This window comes from Scatophagus argus, chromosome 20 (assembly GCF_020382885.2).
Source record: "Scatophagus argus isolate fScaArg1 chromosome 20, fScaArg1.pri, whole genome shotgun sequence".
In the NCBI taxonomy this organism is placed as follows: Eukaryota; Metazoa; Chordata; class Actinopteri; family Scatophagidae; genus Scatophagus; species Scatophagus argus.
Window position 1 is genome coordinate 16,563,716 of NC_058512.1, and position 19,839 is coordinate 16,583,554.

Sequence of the window (19,839 nt, forward strand, 5' to 3'; positions counted from 1 at the left end):
GAGTCCAGCGACCCTTAGACAAACTTCCTCTGTGGTACTGTTCTTATAAGGAGGATTAGTTAAACTACCAGGATGACGTCTGTCTGTATCTGCACTGACTCACTGATGGACAATCTCCAAACTCCAGCTAGTGATGTTTATGTAGTCTAATGATAATTCCATCCAAACAGAGAAGCAATTCAAATGTTCTCTTCCTTCAGGAGCAGTGTATTGAATTCCTCTAAATGAGACCCGGTGGATCCTCAGACAGTTCATGATTGCACTGAATTCCCATGATCACCACTATGTGGCGCACTGAGTCACCCAAACCCAAACCACTGCACAGCACGCGGTAGATCCACAGTCCTGAAAATGTCTGTGATATAAATGTGTGGCCAATAAAAATACATAAGTTGTAAAACTGGAAGATATGAAAGCAGGCGTTGTTCTGTGCTGACAATAAAATGTGTGTCTCTTCTGGGGTCAGTTTTCACCCAAAACAAGTGAAAATTCTGCCATTTGAGATACTTTTGTTGTTTTCAAGGCAATTTAGCCAGTTAAATAACTCTCCTGGAACCAGTTTGCCTTGTGGCAAGATAGAACACTGCATTTACTGCCAAAATAGTTAATGCCCACAGATTCATAAAATTCATAAACTTAAGTTAATTCTCTTTCAAAACAGCTGAATTGTAGTAATGGAGCATTCGAATAAAAAACAACTTTATAGCTCTGTAATTGGTTGTTACGAAATGAAACTTGGGCAGACTGAGAACAGGACTGCTATCTCCTGCTAACTGACCTAGGATCTGCCTGCTGGCCTGGGAAGCACAGATACCCCTTCAGGAAGAAGGGACGTTGTTTTTGTAAGCGAAACGCCCGTCATTCAAAATCCAAACCAATGAGACTGTGAGCAACCGTGAAACTGTACGCTGCAAGAAATACGTGCAATAACAAACATGCTGCAGCGGCTGCTCTTAAAATCCCACACAGATGAACTTCATAATGAGCCTATTCACGGGGCGAACAATTAGATCAGTTTCTGCGCACGTCGGCAACATGTTATTGCCCTATTTCCAAGTTGACCGAGCTGCTTTGAAAGGATTTTCCGAGAGGTGAGAAGATGTGAAACGTCACAAAGTGGCAACAGAGCAGAGCTGATTAATCCGTTAGCATTAATACGGCATTGAATGTGGGGGGTGGGAGTGTCGGCTTCAGGAAGATTCTGCGACTTAAACGCCTCGACTGCTAAAACCAATATTTTTTACAGTGTGCCCCAGCGTTCACAGTGGGAGGGAGGAAAGAGAGAGAGAGAGAGGGAGAGGGATGGGGGAGTGGAGGGGTTGGAGGAGGAGGAGGGGGAGGGGGGGTCGGTCCGGGAGAGCATGGCCGCAGGATCCTGAGCGCTGCAGACTTGCTTTGGTTCCTTCACATCGATAAGAGCGCTTCTCGTGCTGCTCGTCAGGGGACATTTAACCCGGAGATTGTGTGCGTCTACGCGCGGCGGAGAGGTTTGATTTACTGCGTACGCTGTTGTTCGGCAGTGCAGCCGCGGGTTCAGCCGGAGCTGAAGCCGCTTGGTTTGTGTCTCCTCTTCTTCTTCTTCTTCTTCTTCTTTTTGGCGTCTTGGTGATTCACAGCGAACAGGAGGAGAGATCCTGAGCTGCAGAGAGCGACGGTACAAGAACTGCGTGTCTGCTGTCTTTATCTTTGCACTGTGGAACATTTATTGTATGTTTATTTCTTTATTTTTCCACTGCGTACGCAACACTGCTTGCTGTGTGGGAAATTCAGTGCGAGTTGGAGAAACTGTTCACTGCGCTGCGCGGAGTTGAGTCGGAGTAAGACTGTTCGTGTCTCAGGCAAAATTATAGTGGATTTCACCGACTTTTTGCTACTCTAAGTAGAACTGGTTTCCATTCAAGGAGGTCAAAAGTAAACGTTTGGTGCAAAGTAACTGATCTGACCACCTAAACGCAGACTGAACAAGAACCCGCCGTAATAAAAGAAAGATATCTAAAGCTTCATTTTTTGTTAGAAACACTGAAGAGGAAGCTACATCAGTGCGGGAATAAAAAGCGTGAATTGGACTCTCATCCCAGCGCATCCATCAGAATCTTTAAACCTGAACTGGAGCAGGGACACTAATCACTTTGGCTTCATCAGAGTTCCACAGCAAATATGCCGCAGGTGGAAATGATCCTGTTCCTCATCCTCGTCATTGGGATGTGTGTCTACGGCCAGGACCCGGCTTCCAAGGTGGTGTCCGACCGCTACGCCGTTTACTGGAACCGGACCAACCCCAGGTAAGCAACACGCCCGCTCTCCCGCAGGGACGCACCGGCACACGGGAGCTCCATCCGCCCGCAGCAGGCGGCGGACTTCACCCTTGACGCTGTCGGGTTGAAGCTTCATTCTAACCAGTTTACAGCAGTTAAACTGAGTGAGTGAATGTACAATCTGTACACTCTGATCAGACGAGGCATCACAAGTGTTTAAAAAAAGCAAAGTAATGCACTTAAAGAATAAACGAAATATCACTTTGTAGATTCACAATTTAAAGGCCAACCTTTTAATACATCGGTGTGTAACATTCCCTGTTATGACTTAACATTTTCTTTGAGTAACCATCATGATGAACTCCACTCCGGCACACATCAGGTTGATAAACTGAGCTTTTGCTAGCTTCGTTCTTGACTCTAACATTTATTTGTTGTCTTCGTTGATGGATTGTGGTGGTGATTACAGTGTAATAATCCGCCATATCTGAATCATCTTTGTAATCAACTGTTCACATTGAGCGGCATAAATCATGCTTGACAGAGGAACAACAAGGCATTTTCATACAAGCTGTCTGCTATTACGCACCATTACGCGCTATTACGCATTAATTTTCAGTATTTGCTCCACGTTCAGGTCGAAAATGAAATACACGAGAAGTGTCACAAGCTCCGGGAGAAATGTATTCCACCGAGCTGCTGCGCCGGCTGCGCTGAAATAACGCTGAGTCTTCAGTTTGCTGCCATCGATCAGAACTGACAGAATTGTTTTTGTGCCAAACGGAGTCTCATCCGAGGAGACTTTGAGTTTTTTTTTCTGACAAGTTAGACTTTATGCGGTTTGTTTTTCATCTGACTATCACGGTGACACGCTGCTTTGCTCAGTAAGTGCTGATTAAAGTCTGCTCTGTAATAACTGAAAACCTGAAGTTGCAAACTTGAGTTTGCTTCCTGGTTTTAATTATTACAGATTTTCCCCCCAAAAAAATCATTTCATGAGTCCAGATCCTTGTAGTTTCAACACTAAAGGGACATTTCTCCTCCTAAACCTCTCCTGTGTGTGTCAGGGAACCTCCCTTTGTGACTCTCACTCTTGGCACTTGATCACGTTTTTTGATATAATGAGTGTGTGTCATTTTGTTTCAGTTGGACAGGAAAACTTTCTTCTCTGTCTGGTATTTGCAGCGTACAGTTTCGGCATGAGTCAAGGAAAATAAATTTATATCAACATTTGCTCAGGGACTAAAAGCTGGTTTTTTGGGCTTCAGACGAGCTGAACAGACAAGATTTCCATGATACAAATGCAAATGCAGTGATGACATCAAAGGGTGATGGGAGTTCCTGTTCTGCTAACATACAGATATCTGAGTCTGATAACGGCTTTCTGTCCCACTCACAGGCTGCAGGTTGTTTTTTTTTTTTTCCTCTTGGCCTCAAACAGTTCCCAGTTCCCAAGTCTGGTTTCTTGGTTGCCATGCTCCCCCGCTCCAAGTGTCCCCCCTCCAGGCCCACGCTGGGGCAGACAATAGGGGGGTACACAGGGGTATTTCAGCTGCAGCCAAGGCACAGCGTGGTGCTCGGTCTTGTGAGAGATCCACACATGCTGAGGTCACACACTTGGTAGTAACCAGGCGAGTCGCGGGTTAAGCAGCACAGAGGAGACCGTTGTCAGGGTCAAAACCGGGGCAGTACCGCCGGCCATGGGGCCCAGTGACGGCCCCGGCACGGCACCCTGCCTGGGCTTTGTCTCTGCAGAATGGAGGCTAAATAAATGAGTAACTCTAAATGACTGTCCTCTTTTCTCATTCATGACTTTAATCTAAACCTGACCCGGGCTGTTTAATGTAAGAGAGGGCCATGCTTAAACCCCGGGCCCCCTGACCCTCAGCAGAACCTAACAGTATTCCACACAAGCTCGCTGGCCCCGGATCCCTGCTGTTTAATGTAACCGTACTGAGTATCTGAGCTCTGGGAACCTGCTGCGGTACAGTCCCAACTTCCAGATGAGCTTTTTTACCCCCTTCTTCTGCCTTCTCTGCTGTATATTTGACTAAAGTGGGGAAAAAATGGCATCCGGAGCAGCAGTCCATACTCAGCCATTCATGAAATTCCCTACAGGAGCTCTGGAATTGAAATGGGAAGTGACTCGTGAAAAATGAAAATACGATGACATTTTCATGTTTTTCTATTGTTTCAGTGTGGCTGAAAGGAGCCTTTTTGTAATTTAGATAAACATGCATCCATGTTTGCTACGCTTTCATCTCAGGGAAATATCTTCCTGGGCTGATACTCGTTGCTCATTAGGCTCAGACCAGCAGTGACTGGAGGAGGGATTTACATCGGCAAGGATGGTTCAGCTTCCCCTGGAGTTTGAAAAGGTCCCACAGTGATAGAGAGTAGCCGTGCTCGTATAATGAAATAAAGTGAAAGTCCAGTATCAGGGAGCCTTGTTAGGAAGAAACTGTCAAGACGTAATTGACAAAATGACTCATAGCACTTTTTTTAAGGCAGATCCCCCCCCAAAAAAGGCTTAGACAGTTGTGCCATTTTGGTATTTATCAGTCAAATGCAATTCACTCGTTGCTACACTACTCCACTCGGTCAGTCCATTAGTCAGACGATGTTATGTTTAGATTGGATGTAGGAATTAAATATAAAGTTGTGCAGAGTATGTGGCAAAACACTGTTGTGACTCCTTTTTTGTGGTTTCTGTGGTTTCAGATCATATTAGAGGAGAATACTGAATAGTAATGCATAGCGCCAGTACTACAATTCCTTTTTTTTTTCATGTTGACAAAGTACTGTTAGCTGTACCTACACATTTTTAACTTGGAAGTACTTAACAGACTCTACATAAGGTTCAAATGGATTTAATATAATTCATTTATTTGTCACAGATCAGACAGGGCTGCCGAACATGCTGACTAAATGTATTTATTAACAACATACTGACATTTACAACTGCAGACTAGAATGGACTAACATTATAATTACACAGCGGGCTGATTAAAATGTGAGATAAAAATTTACACGTGGATATCTTGTGATCAAAGAATAATGAAGGCTAATGTGTAAATGCTGCTATACTGAAGCGCATGCCATATTGACAAGGTACTGTTAGTAGGATTAATAAGTCAGCATGTTGTAGCAAATTTTTAATCAATAATTTAGAAATACATTGTAGATCAGAGGCTGCTATGGCTTTAGCTAATCGCTAATATCTGATAAGCATTAACATCTGATTTATTAACCATTACGGCTCGTAAACCCTCATAAAGAAATCCTTATTATGAATTAAATGTCAAAAAGTAGTTAAAAAATAAATTTTAGTGCTGACATAGTCCTTATTAATAGATTATTAAAGATCTATGAAGTGTTAACAGCTAATAAAGCCGTTAGTTACAACTTATAAACCCTTTATGAAGGAAGCCTTATTAGATTAGATAGATGTGGATCCAAACATTTGCTCCTTCTGTGTGATCAATAAAGTCTTACTATAAAGTTATAGTTAGTTTATAAAGCTTGGATCACGTATGTTTTATTATAAAGTAGCACCAGGACGAGAACACCCAAATCTAGGGCTGTGGAGGAAAAGCTCATGTAAGAAAAATGAGCCACAGATGTTCCTTGTCAGCTTCGCCGTCTGTGTCGGTAACCAATGATGGAATAAAGTGTATGAGTGGGGTATTTACTGCTGCTCTGACAAGGAGCTATTAGTGAATTCCCTGCTCACCAGCTATTTAGCTGCTTCATTAAAACCCACTCGAGTCCATATGGTCCGCACGCAGGCGTTGCCGTGGCCCAAGGTGTTTATTTGTTGCTGATAGGTGGGATCAGCGGAGAATCAGGGCCGAGTTCCGTCCCTAATCTCTCAAGCTGTTTGTGTCTGGGACGCCATGGAAACTGATACCCCTCGTCATCAAAGAACCTCATTGGGTGGGACTAACGACCTGACAGCTGGGGAGAGAGGGATTCCAGCATTCAGGCAGAGCACTGTCACCCCAGGGGTTTCCTTTAATCCCTGATAATGCCCATCCAAAGCTTTCCCCAGCAGATGCAACATATTTCTCCATAACACAATCAAAGAATCATTTCAGTGGCCCATTTTCATGTGTGATCCAAGTGTGTTTATTGACTTTTAAGTCCTCTCTAATGATATGAATGGTGTTTTCCCTCTCACGTTCTGAAGATGCTTGGTTGTTTTTGGTTGAAGTAATATGTCAGAAATCGGAGTAAGCTCCTTGACTTGACACATGCGCACATTTGTTCTCACAGCAGAATGACCTCCGCTATTTGCTTTTCTTACACTGCTCTCTTTTTAATCTCCACTTAAAGAAACAATACTCCATTTTTCACTTGGTGGCGAGCTGATGTTGTGATAGTTTCCCTAGTGGCATTGTGAGTTGGCCCGTTTGCATTGTTCCCAGTGTTTACCCTTGCTTTCCCCTCTCAGCCTTTTCCCGGCTCCCTGCTGCTTGGTTCCGCTTGGATTAAAAACGGACACAAAAAGGCAACCACGTCCAAATATTGACTGGGTCTCAGGACCGCAGCCCTCTCCCAGCGCCGGGACAGAGTGCCTGAAAAGGCTGCTATTGTTCCGCTTGTACTACTCAGCGGCTGATAGCCGGCTTTTAGCTGAGCAGAGAGACAGACGGCGGGAAGGAGGAGATGGGAGAGGTGGTTGTGGAGAGTGTGCATAAGTTATTCAAGGTGGGGCAGGGGGATTATAACTGGAGCGACAACACAGTCGCAGGGGTGAGAGAAACTTCCGCACTGGAGGCCAGAGGCTACGACAGGGGAACGGTGTCCAGGCTGTGGAGTCCTGGGGTGGGGTCAGAAGCAGTGTTTCCACCTCGAGGAAGTGTCAATCTCAAAAGGCATCAAAGAGAGCTGACTGAATGTGATTTCCTGCAGAGAGGGTTCAGAAACTATCAATAAACCAAGGATAAGAGGCTTCTTATCTGAGGTTTACCTTCCATTTTATTACAAAGTGCAGGAGCATTAAGCCAGCTCACAGCACTCCAGGCTGCCAGTGCATGAAATGAAAGAGCATCATATCACAGATAGGAAATCTCCCTTATTCAGTTTCTCATATCATGTCATTTTCCTACCACTCAGTCTACTTTAATCAGTTGTACTTTACAGAATACATGTAATAAGACTGCACCTTCAGGTCAATTAAGCCATGAGTTTCATATATTAAGCTTTCTGCAGGGGGGGAACAGTTGTCCTATGGAGACGCCCATCATTCCTCATGCTCTCTATGACCCTGCCTGCAGAGACAAGCTGCCCATGGCCTCTCTTTACGCTGTGACCAATAAGGCGAGGCCCCCAGGCTGCCATGTCGTGATTGACAGGAACTAGTGATGAGCGGTAACTAATAAGTGTGGAGGGTTTATTGGTTTACGGCAAGGTTTCTGACACAGCAAAGGCACTGTGGTTAGAATAACTGCTTCACAAACTGGGTAATGTCTTTTCTTTTGCGGTTGTTATTTTTCATCACTAGAAGTTTCATCTTAAAAAGTGTTTTTATTGTCAATTTCTGAGACACCATTTTTTTGTTTTCCTAAGATAAGAGCAAAAAGTCATCCAGTACAACATTTCAATTTACAACAGTCAATTTAAAAAGCTTTCTAGAATTTAGAAGTGTCTTGAGAGGAAGGTTAATCACTAAACTCTAAATTAAGAAAAAATTGAACTTAGTCTAAGTGAAAAAGTTGAACCATTCAGTATAATATCTCAAACCTCACTGCAATCAGTTTGAAGAGATTTTTAGAAATGAGTATGTTGAAAGAACAAAGAGTCATGGCACTAGAATTGGAAAAAAATCACACACAAATGCAAAAATTACTATTAAAACTTATTTTTAAAAAAATTGTCAGTGAAGCAAGATTACTTGAATAAGATTTCAATCAAGACAACTTATTACAAGAATTTTCTAGAATTGATGTCAGTATCTCGAAAGATGACAGAATTAGTTAAATTGCAGCACTTGAATCTCAAAGATTCTACTCATTAGTGAAAAACCCTGTAGCACAATAACTCGAACCTGTTTTGAATACAAATCGGCTCGTTTCAAAAATCTTCTGGAGTGTCCTCTTAATCTGGAAAATAAAACTGAAAATAAAAAATCTTTCCTGTGCAGTATGATAATTTCAGCCCGTTTCGATACAAATCAGTCAGTATTGTGAAAGATGACAGAATAAAGTATGTCACAGCACTAGAATTCTTCTTGGTCTACTGAATGGATGATTATTTCAACCTGTTTTCAATGCAACACTTGTTTCAAGACTCTTTATAGAATTGTTATCATCTTGAAAGAAGAAACAGCAGAACAAAAGAAACCTTTGAGTGTAGAAAATACATTAAGCATGTGTGTGTATACTAGAAACAGTAAACCAAGTATATATCAAATAATCTTCCTGTACTGGCAGATTTTTTTCACTAATTTGAGAAAATCAAACTTTTATGATTCAACAGTAGACAATTCATTGTGTCCAGACCTGATACCGTGTGAGTGTTTGATATGCGCGACAGTCAATGGATTAGCGGGGGACTCTTCAGGCATAATCTCACAGTCTCACTCCGCTGCACAGAGGTTCACTTTTCTGCCGTTTTAATCTTGGCGGGGCTTTTTTTGTGTGTGTGCTGTTCAAATGTGAGTGGTGAAATGGCATCCCCTGTGTCTTTGTAGGCACCGGTGAGGGTATTAGCAAAGAGGCTCTAAGGGGCTTAAGAGGTCAGCCCTCCCTTTGTGTGGAGACACAAAACACTTCCTGTGGGACCCTTCACCCCTGTCTGTTCTTCCTTCAGAAAGCCAGGCCCTGCCTGACCATTCACATTAATCAGCCTTAGCTCCTAATGACTGCAGTAAAGCTTCTAAAAACTGCTTCCAAAAAGGTCCTAAAGAGCCACTAAGCTCCTAACAGACCGGGCAAGGCTGCTGCTGTTTGCAGGGCATCACCATCACCATCAAAGACAGCAGGGTGGGTGCTTGGCCATCCTAGCGTTCCTAGCGTCCTTTAATGGTCTCCTCAACACCAAGAAATGATAAAAGACAAATTTATGAAGTTTGTCAAGACTTTCTGTGTAAACTAGAGTCAAAGGGAAAAAATGAAAGCTTGTCAGAGAATCCTGCAGCTGCAGGAGTGTGCGTCTTCTGTTCTGTCCTGTGCCTCAAATGTTAGCACTGTAAAAATCTCCATCCTACCAAGACTTTTTTTTAATGTATTATTGAATCTGAGTCTTGGGTCCTTTTACATAGTGCACAAAGATTATTTCTGAAATCAATCAGTTACAAGCATCTAGTCATGAGATATTTTTCTTGATTCTAGTGAAACAACTGGCCTCTCGTCAGAAAATTCTTACACTAAGTTGATTTGTATTGGAAACAGGATGGACTAAAGCTTTATCACTGGTCTATTTTTTATTGCAGACTTTCGGGAGTCATTATATAGACTTTATGGCAGGGAGGTTTTTTTGCAGTGTAGAAGTTAACATTTATATATCATTCTCCACAACAGAGTAAATGTGAAGGCTGAGTTGATTCAGCAGAGCTGATTGGAAGCTGGAAGAGAACAGAATCAGTGTTACCAGCTTCCTCTTACATGTGTGGATTACATTCTTGTAGTGGTTAATGAGTTTAATTTTGGACCAAAAATGGTCAGTCTGTGGTTTTGACTGAGTTAGCTGCGATGTTAGTAGTTTTATTAGTTGACGTTATCCTGACAGGGAAGGTTTTGCTGTCTTTTCTCCTTTAAGACAAACGGACGTAATGAAAAAATTGGCACATCAGCAGATTGAAATCATATATGATCACAGCTGAAATGTAAACTGGACTGAAATATATGCTTGATGAAAAGCAAATGTGATCATTTTGACAGCGGGGGCCAAACCTCCAAGTAAATGTTTCTGGAACTATATGTGGGTCAGTGCGGCTTTGGAGGGAGGCCTGAAACAAAAAAGTATGTGCGCCTCCTCATCAGGACGATATTTCCTGATTTTAAATGGCTGCTGACTTGTAGCTTTTTGTGTATCTTGGAAGAAATTAGACAAAGCTGATGTGTGAGCGCATTACTTTTCCAGTCAAGGTTTGTGAATCATGTGTGATTCACGGCGTGGAGGAGCTCGTACGATGACCAGTGTTTCTTTCAGCCGCAAAGATGAACCAAAACATCTCTGATGAAGCAAAAAATGCTTTTGTGGGAGACATTGCTGCTGCTGTGTAATTGCTTTTGTTTCTCCAGTTCAAATGTCTCATGTAATCGTTTGGGTATGAGGGTTTATCTGGTGATGGTTTGGAGCTGTGTGCCTTCATACCACAACAGAGAAAGGTTTTTTCTTTGCTTGTTTTGCTGTTTTCAGACCCCCGTGGTGAAAATTACTGAAAGAACAAATGTTATTTGTCGACGTGTGAAGAACAGTTGTTTTTCCATGAACTTGGTGTGACTTTGCGGGACCTTTCGTGTGGCTCTCTGGTCCGTTGAGACGCAAAGTGTTTCCTCCTGTTGGATTTCAGCACACTTGGTGCTTTGGGACCCATGAAATATTAAAAAAGTCGTTTGTGATCTCACGATAGAGCCTGGACAAACCTTCACACGCAACCAGGAGAAATCCAGGTCAGGACCGCCATGACTTTAATAGAGGGGTTGACATTATGTCGGCTGTTCTTTTTCTTTTCACAAACTCTTTCCTGGCCTGTGCTTCTTTGCTGATGAATGGCTGCGATTAAATTGTTTTTGGTATTTTATCATTGTACAACTTGAGCTGCAGGGTCATTAATTGAAATCTCAGACTGCCAAGATCTGTACACTTTCCATAGACGTGGCTGACTTCTCCTTTTCGTCTTTTCTCTGTGGTGTGTGGCGGAGCGGAGCACAGGCAGCCATTTTCCAAAATCGACTCCATTTTGATTTGAGGAACAAAAGTAGGTTACGAATCCTTGAATGTCACTTGAGCATTTTTCTTATCTTTTCTGATCTGGCACTCCGCTAATGAATGGATTCTGGGTTATTTCTACCCTTGTGCAAAAAAGTAACTTTTTGTCATTTATGAAGTTCTGTTTTTCCTCTAGTGTGAAAAAAATGAAAAATGCATTGAAATGAAAGCGTAGTTAAATATTTCTGTTGCCAATGCAGATAAGCGTATTTGAAGATTTCTTATACCTTTCTTAATTCTCGTGCAGTGACGTGCTTTACATATGGCGGTTTCAAAAAACAAGCATTTACTTTTTGAGAAAATCTTGACGTCTTTAATGATTTCTGTTAAACAAACTTCTTTTGCCGCTGACAATTTTGACTTGTTTCATTATGGATTATACATTTTATTTTGTGATTTTGCTGAAGATTAAGAGAATCATCCTGAGTTTGTGACAACTTGTCTTCATTTTATCATTTAGCACTGATAAAATGAGAAAATCTAATTAAGAAAAAATCAACCTGTGAGGTAGACAAAATAACTCGATGATAGATCAGGCCGCTACAAAACACGATCTGATCTTAAAACTAGGTAAAAGGACGCATGAGCAATCACAAATTCAAAATAAAGGTTCTTGACACATCGGTTAACTCATTGCCTTATCAGCACAGGTTAATGGGACAGCTGCTCTCTTGTTTTTGTCTTGTCTGATTCTTGGAATAAGTAAAACCATCTAGTTTCACTTTAAAAACTGAAATTCTCACCAAATGTTATAATATAACATTTAGCTTGTATTTGGATTCAAAAGCTAATTGATCTTATTTTTAATATAGATGGATTATGTGGTGTTTGTAAAGGAGATCGTTTGACTTAAATCAGGTGAATGTTGCTTGCTTTGTCTTGATAAACAACTTTGTCTCAGTTTAAGTTAGTTTTAACTTGATACGCGGGGCATGTCTGTAAAACATCCACCTCATGAAGACTTATTTTAAGTACTTGTATGTCAAGCCAAAAAGAAAAACTAATTTCAAGTGTGACAATAACACAATTCACTTGTTAGACTTGTTTTGTGGGAACAAAGCAATGCAAATGATATGAGACTAGGTCATTCATCTAGGACAATAAAAAATAATAAAAAACAAGATCCGGTGATCCCAGAAGAAGATTTTAGAACTTTGTTGAGTTGCTGAGGTCTGTTTCCAGCCTGATTGACCTACTAACACAATGATGACGCTGCATGTCCAAACCCGTTGTGTGCCATCGCTGCTGCCCTGTATGAGCTGGCACCTTGGCTCTCATATCACTGGTTGCAGCAGCAGCACGGTGGGAACACACGAGCAGACGCTGCGAGCGTTTGCGCTGATGATCCCCTTTTATGTCTTGGCTCCATCAGGGCCCTGAGTTATTCTAGTGCATAATTGATGGAGGAGTTAGAATAGCAGAAGTAATGCGATGAGAGGGTGCAGCCAAGCGGAGCGAGGGATCGCGTGCGTGGGGCTGCAAACATTGCAGGGGACGAGAGGAGGGCATCTGGCGTAACAGGTCCCAGCGCTGAGTCGACACAGAATATGTCATCGCCTCAGCCAATCACAGCACTCCTCTTCCCCACCAATCAGATGCCTTCACTTGAGCGGAGTACTATGTGCTCATGAATCGGAGAAGAGACTTTTATGGCAGAGCTCTTGTCGGCTTCTATTCCTTCTTATTTGTGGCGCTAAAGCTTCAAGTTGATTCTGATGTATAATTACCTTTACTGAAGATTCCTCTTAAACTGGAAAGGAATGTTGTAAATCACCTGAGGATATCTCTGGCCTCATAAGCCATTTTTTGTCCCTGTAGTGGATTCTGAGGTCGACTTTGCGGTATCAGCAGTGACAGGGTGGATATCACACCTAGACAAGCACCTTTAAAGACAAACAAATGGCCTAACAAGCCTGTATTGTCTGTTTAACAAAACGGACGAGATCACAGATAACCTGCCTTGTCCCGCTTCAAAGAGAACAATGAACTCTGAGGGCACAAATAAAAATCAGCAGAAGAGACGAGTTTCACTCCCAACCTCACCCAAAGTTTCACTCTGATTTCACATCAAAGTTGTGAAAGAAAATAAGTCAAATAAATGTTGGAGAGAAACAAAAGAAAAGTGTTGAATCACTCTGTTAATCTTCCTATGTGAATTTTTGTGTTATAAGAAGAAGTTTAACAAAAACAACAAACAAAAATGAAAAAGAAACAAAAATTGTAATTAGTACTTAATGTAAATAAGAATTATTTATTGCACCAAATCCATTTCATTTTACTCAGGAAGTGAGCTGATCACTTGTCAGTTGTAATAATTTTTCACTGCAAAAAACAAAACAAAACAAACATACCAAAAAAAACCAAACATCCACTTGGATCAGTCTTGTCATACTGAGCCTAAAAACGAGAAGAAAATCTGCCATTGGTTGTGATGGAGTGGAATAACAAGTTAATAATAAGGTAAGAAAAGTAAAAAAAAGTTTAGAAATTGCTTGAAACATTTCAATTTGTGCTGGAAGGTGAAATAGTTTCACTTCATTAGCAGATGATTTTCACGTGTTTGAGGCAAATCTGGTTTTGCAGTGAAGTACATTGGAAAAGTTTTTACACTGTAATCATCACACCAAAGTGTTGAAAATTTGCTCTTATTACACAGACCGCATGACTCCTAAAGTGTTTGTTGTGTGTCATTTTTATATTCTGCATCTGAATATGCCAGTTGTATGTTGGACACAGCTAATGGGAATTTATTGTAATTTCACGGATAGTCAAAGTGTTCTGTTAATTATCCACCAGACAGTGTAATGAAGACAGTAAGTTGTGCAGAGTTTTGTGTGTGGCGGTGCAGACAGTAGCCGGGCTCTGAAGTCGGCTCTGAAACACGGAGCAGTCCAGCAGAGCACTTAGAGGCCACTGGACCGGGACTGTGCCTATTAACATCATAAAATCAGGCTCATAAAGATGTTTTATTTGTTTCCTGAGTGTGCCAGCTGCTTAGGTTTCCATCAGAAGTCTTTATGGCTCACTGCTCATATTTCTGCCTCTGGATAGAGGTGACTATTAAGTTTTAGTGGGCTTTTGTAAGTAGCAAAAGCCTGGTCACCAAAAGTTCACTAATTATTTTTTTTTTTTTACTTTTCATTAACAGATTTTTATTTTTGTAACTGCAGTGTGACACTTTGGAAGGAGTATGTGTGTTACCTACTGTGATGATGTTATAATATCACAGGGAGACACATTCACATGCAAGAAAAATTTATTTTAGTTCATATGTAAACATTTAAATCAGTGATGTTTAACCTCCACAAGCATTCAGGGATATTTTTTATTCATCGTAATAACATTTTCATTGATTTTTCCATAGATATTCTCTTGTTATTCATATCTCACAACTAAGCAACATTTTTAACAATATTATTTTCATTTATAGTGACCTAGAATTTTTTTTAATGCAAAAATTACTGAACCTTTTCCATAAAGTTGCGTAAAACAAAATTTAAATTTTATTTCTTTATTTTATTTTGACTTTATAATTTTAAAAAGAAAATACTGCACATCCAAATCAGTTTTTATTTATCAAAAAATATAATCTTAAATAAAACACAGTACAAATATGCATATTATTTTTATGTGTGTAAGCCTGCATGCAAGAATATATCTATGGTGTAAATGATGTTGCAGTTAAATCTGGATCAATCCAAAGTGAAATATGAAAGTTAAATCTAGTTGTTTGGAAGTCTATGAATTCAACAGCATTTTCATGTATTAAATAAATAAATAATCACAGTAAATATATTCAAGTTACATCTATCATAAGTTCATTCTTTAATTTTAAAATTTTTATTAAAATTTTTGTGTCGTTGTCACCATAATGTTTTAAATTATTATGATAATGAGCCTTATCAATGGTGTTTTACCTAAATAACAGAAAAACAAAAATCATTTAAAAAGTGAGCTGGTGGAACCTCGCTTTGATGCAGCCATGTGTCATTGGCGGCGGGTTCTACTTCTGTCACTTTCCTTCAGTTTCACTTATTTGAGCCTATCTGATTATAAGCTGGAATAAAAGAGAAGAATTGATCGAAGTAGAAGAAGAAGAAAAAAAATGGGCCTTAAATGTGGATGTTGAAGTCTTGTGACTGCTCCTCTGGGTCACATGGTCTTTCTTTCCAGAAGTCGTGCTGGTGAGGTCTAGACACGCGATACACAGGGGGGTTAGAGAAACACGCCGGCGAAGACGTCACACACATTTACCATCCACCAAGCCACTCCTGTATGGAGGCAGGCCCATTTTAAATTTTGCCCAGCAACCCAGCACTGTAGTGGGAGATGTGGTGCTATGGTGCAGCACCACTGTTTGAAACACTTCTTGAATCTTTCCAATCTAAAATCACATTGAACTCCGGTTATTTCAAAGTACAGCAAAGACTCTGCCTGGGTGTAAAGTTTTGTGCAGAGCTGATTAAAATGATTTTAAAAATTATTCTGCTGATGAACGAAGACTTTAAAGAACAACACTGAAGCTGGAAGTTTTTTTTTGTTTGTTTTTTTTATATTTGATGACATCACATCTTTGTCGTTTGCAGACAAAAATGTTTAAAAATTAGGTTACAGATCCTCCATACTACAGTGAAAATGGATAAATATGCAAATCCACCCCCACACCCCACAATACTCACCCCTCAAAAAACCAGGGGTGTGTCTTCTCAGAAAGTCACCAATCAGGATTAACCCATTACCCTGCAGCCAATGAGCCGTGGAGCAGCTGTGCTTTCATTGGCCCGTTGAGCACAGATAACCAAAACTGTGCCAGATACACCAGGGTAGAAATAACCCAGAATTCCTGTTGCCTGAAGGGAATAAAGCTCTTAATGCAGCATGTTGAATTCATGCTGCAGCAGACTGGTGCATTCTGGGGGGTGTAAACTGAAATGCCAACAACTATCAGAATAAATCACTATCTGTATGGTCTATTCATTGTGGCAAGGACACACACATATTGTTGTAGAGTCTGATACAGTGTAAATATTAGGTTACAAGGAGCTGAGTTTTCTTTCTTTATTTTGTGCGTCTCGCTTTTCATTATGTCTTTTGCTGCTTCTGATTTCTGTCTGTCTCTCTTTCCTGTCAAAGAACCTCAAGCCTTTTACCCTCCAGTAATTTCCTCAAGTTTATGACAATTAAAATCAAACTGAGTAAAAAGTCTACCTGTTTAAATTTGAACTATGTTCTGTCCAGTTTCTACTACAACAAACAGGTTGTGTAACAGTACTCTCTGTGATTTTCTTTTAATGAACACAACCCCCAAAGTCTTGGTCCCCCAACAATAGGTAGTTGTGATCATCCTCAAATTTGTTAAAGCACTGCAATAATAAAAGTTTGTTATTCTGTAACTCTATTATTGCCTCCAATTTGTGATGCTTCCAAACTTTTTGATTCAGGATACTGAATGTGTTAAAAAAAAGTTAGTAAGCCCTAAAATTGTAACAAATTTGTCATAAAAAAACACCACTGGCATTGGCAGTATTACAAAAAATGCATTACTTGAGGTAATTCCAAAATATCTTACAGTGTCCAAATCCAACTCAACATTATAAGCAACATTAAAGCCACCCCAAAATTTGTTATATTTAAAATCTTTGTTATGTTGCTCATCAAAACATATTAGTCCAAAATTATAATATCCTGCATACAGTTCATGCAAATTTGCCATTTGTGTTCGCTGTTAATTAGTTGCCATAGAATCCCCAAATGTGGTGCAGTAAAACCAGCATCCAGTTGTCATAATCCCCACATTTGGTATCGACCTTCAAGCTTTCCTGTCAGTCCGGTTTACTGCTCCTGAAATGTGTTATTTGTCATAGTCTTTTTACAGTGTCAGAATACCATTATGTGCTGCAGTTACCCCAGAATTTGATATAATCTGAAAATTTGCACGTAGGGCCCACAAATATTTCTTGTCATGATCAAAAAATGTTTTTCTGCAAACAGATCCCTCAAATGTGGTGTTGTATCTGTAAAATACAGTGTGATGTTTGTTGTAGCAGGACAGACTCTATTGTAATTAACCAGAATGTTAACATCCCTCAAAATTTGTTGTAGCTCCCGCAAATTCAAAAAAGGTCGACTAAGCTAGTTTGCTATAGCTAAGTGAAAAAGACTTTTTATTATTATCTTTAAGTATTAAATCATAGACCAAGAGAGAACATCAGAAGCAGCTTTCTGTACATTCAGGAAGCCCTTGGTGGCTGTCGTGCCCTGAGCTGTTGACCCCGCTGTCCAGATGTTTTTCATCCAGCTGCTGACTCCTGCCGCTTTGCTATCAGATATGAGAAGGGCGATTAAAGCCTCTCAGACTACAACTCTTTGTTCTACTCCCGAAAAAAATCCACCTCCACTCCAGACCACTCAGCTGACTTCTTCGCTCTCTGCCAGGGTTGAGCTGAAGTCACTTCCTCTATGTCTGCGACATACAGCCACTGAGCATGCATTGTAGGACGACATTGGTGGAAAAAGAAACGTATTTGATCAGCTTTCAGACAACACAAGTCTGTATTTACCGGACTTGTTTTGTCAGCGTGGACCATTTATTAGATCTTCTAATGAGGCTGGTTGTCATCCTGCCATAAAAAGGGTCACATGCAGCACAGATGAACGTCAGTACATTGGTGACTTTAATTTGGCGGTGTGCTCTGTGGGTGCAGACGCACATTTAATCTGCTGTGGAAAATGAGTGAGCAGACTTTGGGGAGACGGTGTGATCACACACATACTTTTACACACACGTACACACACATAGGCCATGCGTGCCTTCACACACAGGCAAAGTCACACACACACACACAGATGTAGACTTGTGAGCAGGGTGTCATATGTTTATCCTGTAAGTCAGCTGTTTGATCATAATTTGTGATTAATCAGCCATGGGAGCTTTTGAATTAAGTGCAGCTTTTCATGTCAGAGTAACTCCAACCTAATCCGTCTGGCCTTTCCCAAAAGCTTTATAGTTTGGCAGAGCAGATGACACAGAGTGGGGCTGCTCGGTGCTGGTGCTCCTAGAAGTGTCCTATAACTGGATAGTCATAGGTTGTAGTCCCTGTTGTCTCTTGAGAACAATAATTCCCAGTGCCACTGATTACATGTGTATCCACGAGGATGTTTTAGTTTCTCATTCAGGCAATTTGTCATTTCTACAGAATCCAAGCAAGCAAGGAATCTGCATTCTCTTTTGTTTATAAGAAATGTCTGAGGTGTGTAGATTCAAAGACTTGCAGCAGGAACAAAGCCAAAAAGCACTGAAATGATTCAATGAAGTGACTGAAGTCCGTGAAGCACTGTAAATACTGAAAGTGACACACAAGAAATGAAGAAGTAAAAAGAGATCCTCTCATATTTATAAAGAATAAGACTAGAGTTACATATTTCCTGATTCGGACTTTTACTTTAAACCCTCACCAAGAATATGTAGAGACATCACAACAGCTAATAAACAGTATGCAAGCTGATTGGTCAGTCTCAGGTTGACAGGCTGATGAGTCACAGGACAGTGACTCAGTCACAGGACTGTACCATTATAGGGCAGAATGTCTTACTATCTCTTTGCTATAACCTCGATGATGCTGTTCTGCTCCACACATACTGCAGTAGTCTGGTCAAGCAAACACACTAACATGTTGAAATGCCAATCTTAATCACTGCAGCCTGGTAGCCCTAACTTTTGCTCGACTTTGTTCATTTGCAGTTGGTCAGAAATTTTTGGTTTTTGCGTAGACCCTTTCCATATAGATTACTATTTTCTGTCACTATTTTCTGGAAATTTATTGATAAATTTTAAGAGATAGGTGAAAACGAAAATATGATTGCAGCATGAAGCATTTTCCAAACCATACTTACTGCAAGAGGACGTTTTTTTCTCATTTAAACAATCTCCTCTTAAACTATAAGACGTAACATTTTGATGAATTTGGACGTATTGTGAGAGCTGAGGTGAAACCAGGTAAACATCAATGTGTGCTCTTTGGGGCAAAAATCTGTAAAACGCACAAACGACGAGCCTTACCTCCCAGCCATGTGTTTCCTTTCTGTAGAACATATTGTTTCCTTTTCTTACTTTCCAAGATGAATCAGTTTGCGGCTACACTTGCTCACAAGACTGTGCAGACAGACTCTTATTGTATCCAACATCTGGCAGACCTTCAAGTCACAGTTATGATCCAGATATTTGCTTAGAGCGACAATGTTGGACAAATGCTACTAGCTTGTGCGATTTTGATTTTGCTCATAATGTGCTGCTGCCTCGGGTTGCAGGTTCACCAAATCCTTCACATATATCTGTCTGTGCACTCCTGCCTGGTAGCCTTAACTCTGTATGTTACTCTTTATGTCTTAAAAGGCAACAATTTCTTACTAATGTAATGAGTATTACTTACATTAAAATGCATTAAACTCACCCTGCATGGCATGCCCTTGGCACACTGTTCCCTCCCCACAAATGTTTCTCCTACTGCCCTTTTGTTCCGCTCTAGAATGGGGTTGACGCGTGTGAAACCGAACGTGATACTAGGGGCCCAAGAGTTCATTATTTGCTGCTGTTCTCACGGGGAGAGTGAAAAATCACTCCTTTGTGCCATGGAAGAAAGAGCCTTCC

General features: G+C 40.7%; 1 protein-coding gene across 1 annotated transcript in view; it reads left to right on the forward strand.

Moving 5' to 3' along the window:
• Positions 1 to 1,342: 1,342 nt before the first annotated feature.
• The window catches only part of LOC124051436 (ephrin-A5b-like), a 66,164-nt gene continuing 47,667 nt past the window's right edge, over positions 1,343 to 19,839 (forward strand). The window contains exon 1 of the mRNA XM_046374809.1: positions 1,343 to 2,282. Within this exon, the coding sequence (XP_046230765.1) occupies positions 2,158 to 2,282 (125 nt within the window). The 5' untranslated portion in view covers positions 1,343 to 2,157. The remainder of the gene's footprint in view (positions 2,283 to 19,839) is intronic.